General features: G+C 32.5%; 1 protein-coding gene across 1 annotated transcript; it reads left to right on the plus strand.

Annotated features, from left to right (window-relative positions):
• Positions 1–1,101: 1,101 nt before the first annotated feature.
• LOC127708068 (uncharacterized) lies at positions 1,102–9,882 on the plus strand. The gene is made up of 2 exons (XM_052212862.1): positions 1,102–1,513; positions 4,718–9,882. The coding sequence occupies exons 1-2, from the start codon at positions 1,202–1,204 to the stop codon at positions 5,288–5,290; spliced, it is 885 nt and encodes a 294-aa protein (XP_052068822.1). The 5' UTR covers positions 1,102–1,201; the 3' UTR covers positions 5,291–9,882.
• The last annotated feature ends 1,075 nt before the right edge of the window (positions 9,883–10,957 follow it).

Consider the following 10,957-nt stretch of genomic DNA (forward strand, 5'->3'; position numbering starts at 1 on the left):
GCCACGGCAAATCCTTTCCGGTGCTGTATCACTATTCAATACCATATGTTACTATTTTATCTTATCATTTAAGTATTATATTGAAAATATAGTAGTCCATGCACAAGAGCTTGTTGGGAGACCCCCTTTTTTATTTTTTGATATCAATATATAATTCCAAAATAGTCTTTTCACATCAACTTTTTTACCTTGTCTAAAGTGTTCAAACTCTTATCAATGCGATTTAACAATAATAATGTATGTATGTTGCTCTCTATTCTTATGTTTAAGAGTATTCTACACATACGAATATAGGGTAACACATATAAACTAATTTTATAAAGTCAAAATAAAATTGAGATACGGCTGAAATATGAACGAATATTTTCAAATAAGATTAATTACAACAACAAAAAATTATAAAATTAACTAGACAAAGTGATGCCCCGCACTTCACTCTGAAGTAACTGTATCATAACAAAGATAATGTAGAACTTTATCTGAGATTTAATTGTGTCTGGGAGACACAAATGATGCCCCCGCAGATGCATGGTGTTATTTTAAAATAACTTCAACTATCTCCCAAAAGAGCAAATATTAAACCCTGACCACATGCACACCTTCAATATATGTACAAACCACTAAACTTTAAGGAGAAAGTCTGCGGTTTTATTTACTGATATCTATGTCTAATTAAGGGTAGTGAATTATGTAAATTTTATGATCCTAGTGGACAGAAAAATATTACAATTTAATCCACAGGTGTTAATGATTTTACGTGTTACCTAGATCAAATAAAATTCAGCATGGAGTATACATCTGGCTTATACAATGTCAATATCGAATACATGTGACCTATCCATATCAAATAAAATCTAAAATTGACAGTAATGTACATCTTGTCATATTTATGATATTGCCTTTCTGTAGCTTTTATTTATATGTTTTTTGAGATTTCAACCCTCCCTCTATACCTCTAGCCTATGTAGAATAAACAAAACACAGCAATACGCACAGTAAAACTCAGTTTAAAAGAAAGTCCGAGTCCGATGTCAGAATAGATAACAAAAGACACTTCACTAAGCAAAATGACAATGATACATGATAAATAAACTAAAGAACTATTACAAGTTCACCCTTGGGTGCCTCGAATATAAAGATAACGCGGTCATCTTGTGTTCTGGTCAGTTGATTGGAGTTTGCGGTCCTAATCAGACGCAAAATGGATATTGTAAAAGTTTTAAGGAAATTTCGGGAAGAAGAAGATCCTGAAATGGAGGAGTATGAAGGGAAGTGTTTGCCAACATTCAGCAAACTAGAACTGTTCAACATCGCAAATTCAAAAGGTGTCAAACTGGAGGAAATTATGCTGTTGGGTGGAATCCAGGATTCCAGGGAAAACATTTGCAAACTGGTGCATTTTGCACTACAGTGTGGTGACATGATTCAGGAGGGAAAAGATGATGAGGAGGCTGGGCCATCTACACGTCCGGAGCCACCTAAAAAAAAGAAAAAGGCAAATGATACAACTGGGGTAAGAACAGTTTAATCAGTAAAAAAAAAGTTTTCTTGTTAAGCAAGAGGAATTTTGTTATGGTATTAGAAGTTAAATGCTCATATTTCATTTGATCCGGGCATTAAACAGAATCGTGTATTTGGTCAAAGTGTATGCGAAAAGAGTCTCGTGTTATAAATGGTTTTGGTTAACGTAAATTAATTTTGGCGTTATTTACCTTAAGTACACATTCAAAATTGAATGAGGTTATTTAAATGAAATTTTTTAGGTGAATGGAAGAATATATTATTTATAGATTTGTTCAGTGCTGTAAATAATTATTACGTTCAGATCTATGGGATAAATGACAATGCGGTTACATTAGAAAAAATGTATTAATATATTAAAAGGCTTAGATTATTAATGACCAAATTAGCACATCACCGGGAAATGATTTAAAGAATTTCTTACAAAGATTAAAAGTGTATATTACTATTCATAAGGAAAGACATATTATTAATGATTCAAGAGAAAAAGGAAGGAAAAAATGCATGAGATAATTATAAATCGTCTGTGGTTAAAAGAAGAATTACAGGTATAGATGTGGTTATCCAGGGAAAACGGTTTGTTAATAAAGAAGGGAAAATATATATGAAATGAGTAAAATTAGCTATAGTTTTGTTAAAAGGTTGCAATTTAGAAAGAAAGAAAAAAAAAAAAGGAGAGAAAAAAAAAAAAAAAAGTCTTTAAGAATGATGAAAAGAGGATTTTAAGTTTTAGCATATAAAAAAAAAAAAGAAGAAAAGAAATGAACTGTCTAAAAGAGAGAAATGTGAAGAAAAGTTTTCCTCGAAATATTTAAGATTTTTATTGATGATTCAAGAGAGAGAAAAATAATTAAAAAGGAGAAAAAAAAAAGTCTTTAAGAATGATGAAAAGAGGATTTTAAGTTTTAGCACATAAAAAAGAAGAAAAGAAATGAAATGTCTGAAAGAGAGACATGTAAAGAAAAGTTTTCCTCGAAATATTTAAGATTTTTATTGATGATGCAAGAGAGAAAAAAAAATAATTAAAAAGGAGAGAAAAAATAAAATGTCTTTAAGAATGATGAAAAGAGGATTTTAAGTTTTAGCATACAAAAAAAAAAGAAGAAAGAAACGAACTGCCTAAAAGAGAGAAATGTGTATTAGAAATTTTTATTGATGATTCAAGAGAGAGAAAAATAAAATAAATATAAAATACATGAGATAATTATGAAATGTCTGAGGTTAAACAAGATGTGGATGTAGTTATCTAGAGAAAACAGATATGTTATTAAAGAAGGAAAATTATATAGGAAACGAGAAAATTTAGTCATAATTATGTTAAAATGAAGTAAATTAGGAAAAGTCAAAATGAGGCAATAGATAAGAAAAACAAATGGAAAAAATTGGGATGCAAGATTGGTAACTAAAATACTGTGAAAAGAGGATTTTACGTTTAAGTGAAAAAATATGTGGTTAATTTGAAAATGATTAATGAAGGGTCGTCCATGCATGATCAATAGTTTTGAGAGAGAAAAATATATATATTAATGTTAAAGAAAAGAGATGTGAAGAAAAGTATTTGGAATATTTAAGATTAGTTTTGATGCTTCAAGAGAGAATTTACATGAAATAAACGAGATAATTATAAATTGTCTGCGGTTAAAGGATGAATTAAAGGTACAGACAAGGTTAGCAAGAGAAAACAGTTATGTTAATAGAGACGGAAAATATATATCATGTATATAGGAAATGAGAAAAAAAAAAAAAAAAAAAAAAAAAAATGGTTAACTGTCAGCAATTTAGAAAGAAAGAAAAAAAATGGTTTAGAAAAGTATGGTAAATAGAAGGGTGTGAAAAGAAATTTTAACGTTTATCGAAAGAAATATGAAGATAGACAAAGTTGGTTAATGTTTAAAATTTAAGTTTGTTTAATTGTTAGTTTTTCATGCAATTTGAAAGAGAGAAGAAAATGAAATGTTTTAATCTTTGTTCATTGTTGAAAACAGTACGGTGGTATATAGATGATAATTTCTTCGTTATTTGTTCTTGTGAAGAGTTGTCTCATTAGCAATTATACCACATATGTATAAACGAGTATGAAATAATCCAATTTGTAAAAAGAAAAGATACGCTAGAGAAAGGTCTGTCGTAATATGTGAGACTTATTTAGGAATGAGATCACAAGACATAAATGTAAAATTTTAATGAATATTATAGTAAGAGGAAGAAGATGTTGTGGAAGAACTATACGGAATAAGTTTTGATAAATTCGTTGAAAAATAAGGCTCACAGGGGAGTATTACTTGCAATTAAAGGGACATTTGTAGGAAAATGGAAATAAAAGAAGATGAAGAGGATATATTAAAAGTTATAATAATTTTGAATGAAAGAAAGAAATAAAGAAAAAAGAATAAGAGGTACGAAATGGGTCGTTAGTAAATAGAAATCAGTTAGTAGGTTTTTATAAAAAAAAAAAAAAAAGAAGAAAAAAAGAAAATAAAAGTTTCTTAAATTAGTCTTGTAGTATGCATACCTCCATTTGAGATACAGTAACCAGCGTAAGATTTAATTGTGGTCACATAAGTTTTACTCCCAGATAAAATTATCTCATATTAACTAGGAAAAAAAAAAAAAAAGTTATAATCACGCATTACATAATTATGCTAATTTTATTAAATAAATGAAGATGACAGGCTGCCTTTGTTACTAAGAAGGCATTGTATGTGCATTGTCGTCTTCATTATCTAACTGAATTTAAATATTTTTATCTAAAATTGTGGTTGGAGGAGCATAACATAGAAAGGATTTGTGCAAGTTAATATGAAAAGTATAAAAATGCTTATATTTCATTCCAACCCTGGAAAATTATGGTAATATTTTGACATAAGGGATTATAATTTGAGAGGCGGTTATGCAACCGGTAATAAGTTATTTCCTTGAGATCTTCTCTTATCAAATTTATTTGTGTATGATAAAAGTTCAGATAAAGTCACAGTTGGCAGCTGTAAGAAAAGCTGGACAGGATTAATTATCCACACTACAGTGATTAACAACATGTGTATTATTTAATAGTAGAGAGTATCTTAAGAAGTTATATTAACCGTAACAATCAGTGTCAACAAACACTGCAGGTATGCATGCATTTTAATTGGTATAGAACTGTGGTTGTACAAAGATAAACAATGGGTGTTATTATATGTGATATTTTCCCAAACAGATGAAAGCCCTGGAGGACAAAATAGATAAGCTGGAGAAGAAGTTGGAAGAAAAGAAAACAGCCGATGACGAATCGGATTTAGCAAGAGCCAAGCGAGACGTGAAAGAAGAGGCATCCAAGGGACCAAAGGTTGATATTGACGTTTTGCACGAGAGACTTGTAATTCTTGAAAGTTTAGCTAGAAAGCAAAACAGTGATATTAAAGACAAGATAAACCTAATTTTAAACCGATTTAATTCTCATAAGTCAAACCCATCTTTTGCTGCAGCACTTGTGTTGAAATTAGTCTGCAACAGAGAAGAAGAAAGCATTTTAGACAAGGAACAAAAGTTAATGAAAAATTTCGGAATGACAAAAAACAATGAGGATGTAAATACACAAGGGTATGGCATGTTTCAGCCCATGCCTTATAATTATGGGTACAATCGTTTTAGTTATCCACAAGGACCTTCACCTCCACGTTTTTCTCAACAACCACGAAGGTCAAGACCCCGCACCCCATTGATATGCTATCGATGTAATAAACCTGGTCATATGGCTAGGGATTGCCTTATCCCTCCACCCCAGAACTAGTTATTGAACTCTTATCGTTAAGTTTTTCGTTGATGTTGCTCATTAGATGTTGGCATGCATTGTACATAAAAAATATATTACCTCATATAACTAAATTCTGATGCAAGTTATATATATAATTTCAGGAAAACTTTCGAATGAAACCATGGGAAAAAAGTGTGATTTTTGATAGCGACCCGACCAATGAATTTGTTAGATTAGCATCATATGTCAATTTAGAGGGGAAACTTTTAAGTGAAAAGGAGTTACAAATTAAGCCCGATTCGGCGGAAAAATCATTTAGTGCATCATTGATACAAGGTCAGGTTCCGTCGACTGATAACTTAGTCTTTTTAAATCCAAATTCTTTTAAGGCAGGACAAATTCATACGCGTGTAGACCAATGGAAGCATATTATATGTAATTCGTCGCAACCTAAGGAAGTCTTAGATTGGATAGAAAACGGGGTAAACATACATAAATACATTACGTCTTTCAAAGGGAAATTTTGGGGAGAAAAGTATGACCACGAATTTCCTCCACCGAGAATGTTTAACAATTCGAACAGTTGTGTTCCTTTTATTGATTTTATAACTAAGACGATCACAGAGAGATTACGAAATGGATCACTTGAATGCCTAGGGAAAGTGGGTCTAGTACAACCACCGCATATAGTAGCCCCTTTAACAGTAGAACCTACAAAACCTCGACTTTGTGTGAACCTTATGTATCTCAATAATTGGATCAAAAGTGTACCATTCAACTTAGATACTTTAAAAGATATTCCCAGGATAGTTAAAACAGGTGCTTATTTCACATCAATAGACGATAAATCTGGTTTTGATAATGTTCGGTTATCAGAAGAGTCTTTCAATCTTGTCGGTTTTCAGTGGGGAGGATATTATTATCGGTGTAAGACCCTACCTTTTGGATTTAAATTGTCAAGTTACATATACCATACTTTGAATATGCAACCTACCTCTTATATAAGGAAACATTTTTCTATACCGATATTTCTGTACATTGACGACAGACTGGTAGAGGAAGTTCGAAGTGAAGGGATAGAACCCGGTATACCAAGCGCTTTGTTAGCAAATTACATTGTGTGTGAAATATTAAACAGGCTCGGATACTGTTTAAATCTAACAAAGACTATATTTGTACCAACACAATCACCAGTTTTTTTAGGGTTTAATGTAGACTCTGTAGAGCGTTGCTTCAGGTTAACTGAAAGTAAAAAGAAAAAGTTTGTAGGTTTCAGAGAGGCTTGTCTCGCGAAGTCCGAGCTATCCGTTTTAGATTTACAAAAACTATCAGGCAGGTGTATTTCTTTCATGCTAGCAGTCCCTGCCGCAAAGCTGTATACCCGCGAAATGAATAGCGCGATTTCTTTTGGTATAAAGTCGAAATCAGGCATAACATTGAATGGAGATCTCAAGGATGAAATTACGTCATGGCGTTTTCTTGATGAATGGGAAGGTAAATTAGAGTGGAAAAGGGAGAGACATTTATCAGTGACTATTTTTACAGATGCATCCACCTTCAAATGGGGTGGTGTCTTCGAAATTAATGACATCAAACATACTGTAGGTGATTCGTGGGTGGCAGAAATGCTTTCTCTGCCAATTATGATTCTAGAAGCATATGCGTTATTAAATGTTTTGAAGTCATTCAGAGACAAAATTAAGGGGTTTCGAATAGATGCAAATGTCGACAACAAAGCTTTGATATATGCGTGGGACAACGAGGGGTCAAGGTCATCTCAATTGAATTCTGTAATAAAAGATATTTTCAAATTTACTATTGATTCTGACATTATTTTGAACCTGTACTATATACCGTCAAAACAAAATCTCGCTGACGCACCTTCACGTTCTTTAACAAAGTGTGACGCAACAATTACGAAAGCAATATGGCAGACTATTCAAGAGCATTTCGGAGGAAATTCTGGACATACTTTAGATCTCATGGCTCTGGACTCAAATAGCATGAAAGACAAAAAAGGAAATATTTTAAAACATTTTACACCTTTTCAATCTCCTTTGTCCTCGGGTATAAATGTTTTCACACAAGAGATTAACAAACAGGAAAACTGTTACGTGTTTCCACCTTTCAATCTCGTTCTACCAGTTATGACTTTCTTGAAAGAAAGCAGTTGTAGTTATACGATTGTGATAAGAGCGGAGAATACTACTCCTTTATGGCTGCCTAATTTTGTCAATTTTATTAGTGACGCGTTTGTTCTAGGCCTCAAAGGTCAAAAAGATGTTTTAAAGTACCCAACGAAAAAGGGCTATGTGTCTGATAGATATGGTTTACCATGGAATTTATGGGCGGTTAGGGTGCAGAACTTTATTTCCGGTTCATCTTATGGGAAAATGCTTTTTCTAAATAACCCTACGATTACATCAAATTTTCATTTTCTCTGTGTCGGTGATTCAATGATCAGATTTCTTTTATCAGATAAGAAATTTAGGAACCCTATGGTACATGTTTATTCAGAAGGTGGAGGCCTTATTCGCAATGTACAATACAATATTCAAAAGATGGTCGATAGGTATCCACCACAAACTATTTTTGTGCATGCCGGTGTGAATAATTTGAGTAAATGTTATTTGTATTTGAATGAATTTCACCAATTATCTGTAGCACATCATGAGCTTGAATCTTTAACATTGTTGTTAGAAAACATTTGTAAGCAATTTACGCATGTAAAAGTAATTTTGTCATCAATAATTATCACTAAGGACGATTATATAAATATAAGATCGGAGAGATTTAATGCAAAAATGAAACAAGCATGCAGAGAACATAAGTGGTTATTCATGGACAATGTAAATATTAACAGTTCACATTTAAGGGATAATGTGCATTTGAATGAGGATGGCCAACGTATATTGACAAACAATTTATATAGTATGTTAAAATGTGTATCCCAAGTAGGAATGTAGGGACAGTGACATGACTAGCGTTTGTTTGTTTTTCTCTACCAAAGTGTAAATATGTATGTTTAGTTAACATTTTTGTAAATTTATATAGTTGTCATTTTTTTTCTTTATTTTGTTGTAGGGTTTTAATATTGCAAATATTTTACGTCCATACATGTTATGCAAAGGATGTGCAACAGCAAACGATGTAGACTATATTTTTTGTAAAATATGTGGTTCTCCGAGAAATAAGTCATTAGAATGTTTAGACGAATGTTCGAAAGAAAGGGATCAACTGTTGCATAAAATTGAAAAACGAATTGACAAACTTGACAATTTATTAAAATCGGGGAGTTATTCAAAACAGAAATGCAGTTTAAAAACCGAATTAGAGAAATTTTTCGTTACTTTGGAACCTCTGAAAAATCTTTCCAACGCCGTTCCTGAAGATATCAGGAAATTCTTAGTGTTCAAAGAAAAAAATGGCAGAACACAACTGCACGAGGATAATTGCGTATATCGTACAGAACATGGTCTTAAAAACTGCAGTTGTCCCAAAACTCTCACGGTAAAGTCGGTAGACAGTTTGTTAGGGAAAATAAGAGCAATTTTTCGAGATATTGGAAGAGCTGGAGAATGGAACCCAATGCTTTACAGTGGCAACCCGGCTTCATCTCATATCTTGAAGCAACATATTCAAGCAGTGTCTTTGGAGCAATCTAATTCTAATATTACAAGAAAACAAGCGACTCCTTTAATGTTCGACAAGTTAGGAAAACTATGTAGATATTTATCCTACAAAGTGTCCGTGGAAAAAGACCCTATATCACAGTTCTTATTTGCGCGTGACTTGTCTTATTTTTCTCTGTTATGTCATTCAGGCAACAGGGGTGGGGATCTTGGTTTACTTAAGGCCGAAAATTTGTTTGAAATACCTGATTCAACAGGCATTTATGTATCACAACAGGCAGGGAAAACGGCCTCAATCGACAATCCAAAAAATTATATCATCTTGCCGTCGCTAGATGAAGATATTTGTCCAATTAAACTTGTAAAGGATTACAAACGTATGGCAAGTAAATTAGATGTAGATTTAAACAAGGGTTTCATTTATCGTGTTAGAGACAATAAATCAAAACAAATTAATAATCGAGCAGTATCATCATCATGTATGACAGACCGGTTAAAGACGCACTTAATGAATATTAATCTGTATCAAGGAGAAACGTCCCACAGCAGCAGACGCGGTTGCGCAATTACCTTAAGAATGTTAGGAGTCGATGATCAAGCGATCAATCAACATGTGGGTTGGAGTTCCAAGGGAATGATTGACCATTATGCACATGTTGGAAAATTAATGAGCCCCGAGGGTCCAGCTAGAACATTGTCCTCCGCTGCTAAACATTTAGGACAGGGGTCGTCTTTGTTCGATAAAGTTTCACAAAACTATGTCAGTATAAGTAATTTGAAACAGTTTAAGTTTTGAATTTGTTTTATGAAATTTTTGAAATGAAAACGTAATTATTTAAAAGCACTTTTTTCAGACGTTTTGATTAATTGTATATCAAGAAAGGGGAAAACTTAAACAATTAATTAAGGTACATTTGATTTTTTCATTACTGTTTTATGTATTTTTTATATTATAAGTATTGGATAATAAATACTGTATTAAATGAGTATAGTTTGTTTCAGTATGTTTACACAAAGCTGCACGGTTTTTGGTTTGTTGTTCTCCATATCTAACATATGAGAGGTACCGGGGTGAACTTGTAATATTCCACTATTACAAGTTCACCCTTGGGTGCCTCGAATATAAAGATAACGCGGTCATCTTGTGTTCTGGTCAGTTGATTGGAGTTTGCGGTGAAGGTCATAAGCAATATGGAATATGACAAAGACATGCTCTGTGTGTTAATTGTCATCAAGTGTGGTGAAGGTTGTTAGTAATACGACAAATTCAGGTTATGCTTGTTGATTGCCATTGTATTAGCAGCTATAGCAGAGTGTTAGAAATGAAAGACAGATTAAAAAAAAAAAGGAAATAATAAAAAGAAAAACAACAACATTTAGATCCACCACCATAAAAAACATAACAAGCAAGCAAAACAAACAAACAAAAAAAACAGAAAAAACACACCTCAAACAAACAAACAAACACACGCAAAGTTACATGATGCACAAACATATACATATATCTGAGGCATCATTACGATACGTCATATGAAGGAATATCCAAGGGAGAAGTGACCAGTTATTTTGGCCGGTTGTTACACAATTGTCAATAAAATCAAAATGTATGTTGGGTTAAGCTGGAGAACTGTGTTGTCCGTGAAGGGTTTATCAAACAGGTCGATTTTGTGTTTTTTAGAATCATCAAGTGTTGGGATCCATATGCACTAATTCTAGGATAGGTGGAATAGTCAGGAGCAGTATTGCTCCAAGTACTGATTTAACCTTATGCTAAATGTTAATGTCTTATATTATGTATTCATGGCGATTTAGAGCTTATTCATCTTCATAGCTAATAGCTTGCGTGTATTAATGGCAGATTTGGATAAAAAATACATGTCGTGTTGTCGTTATTATACAACATAACAAGTACAAGAAATACTATAGTGACTTATCCGACCAAAAAAAAAAAAAAACACTACAAATTCTGCTTTTCATTGATTAAAATGTCATGGACATATATTCATTCATCCACAAAACAAAAAAAAAAGGGAAAAAAGGAAAATCCAACAAATCGCACAGATAATTTGAT

Source organism: Mytilus californianus, unplaced genomic scaffold (genome assembly GCF_021869535.1).
Source record: "Mytilus californianus isolate M0D057914Y unplaced genomic scaffold, xbMytCali1.0.p SCAF_7, whole genome shotgun sequence".
Lineage (NCBI taxonomy): Eukaryota > Metazoa > Mollusca > Bivalvia > Mytilida > Mytilidae > Mytilus > Mytilus californianus.

What these genes read in the sequence shown, in the direction of transcription:
- LOC127708068 (XM_052212862.1), top strand. Translation starts at nt 1,202, where the DNA reads ATGGATATTGTAAAAGTTTTAAGGAAATTTCGGGAAGAAGAAGATCCT. An exon ending in AGGCAAATGATACAACTGGG is followed by an intron (nt 1,514 to 4,717) that starts GTAAGAACAGTT and finishes TTTCCCAAACAG; the next exon opens with ATGAAAGCCCTGGAGGACAA.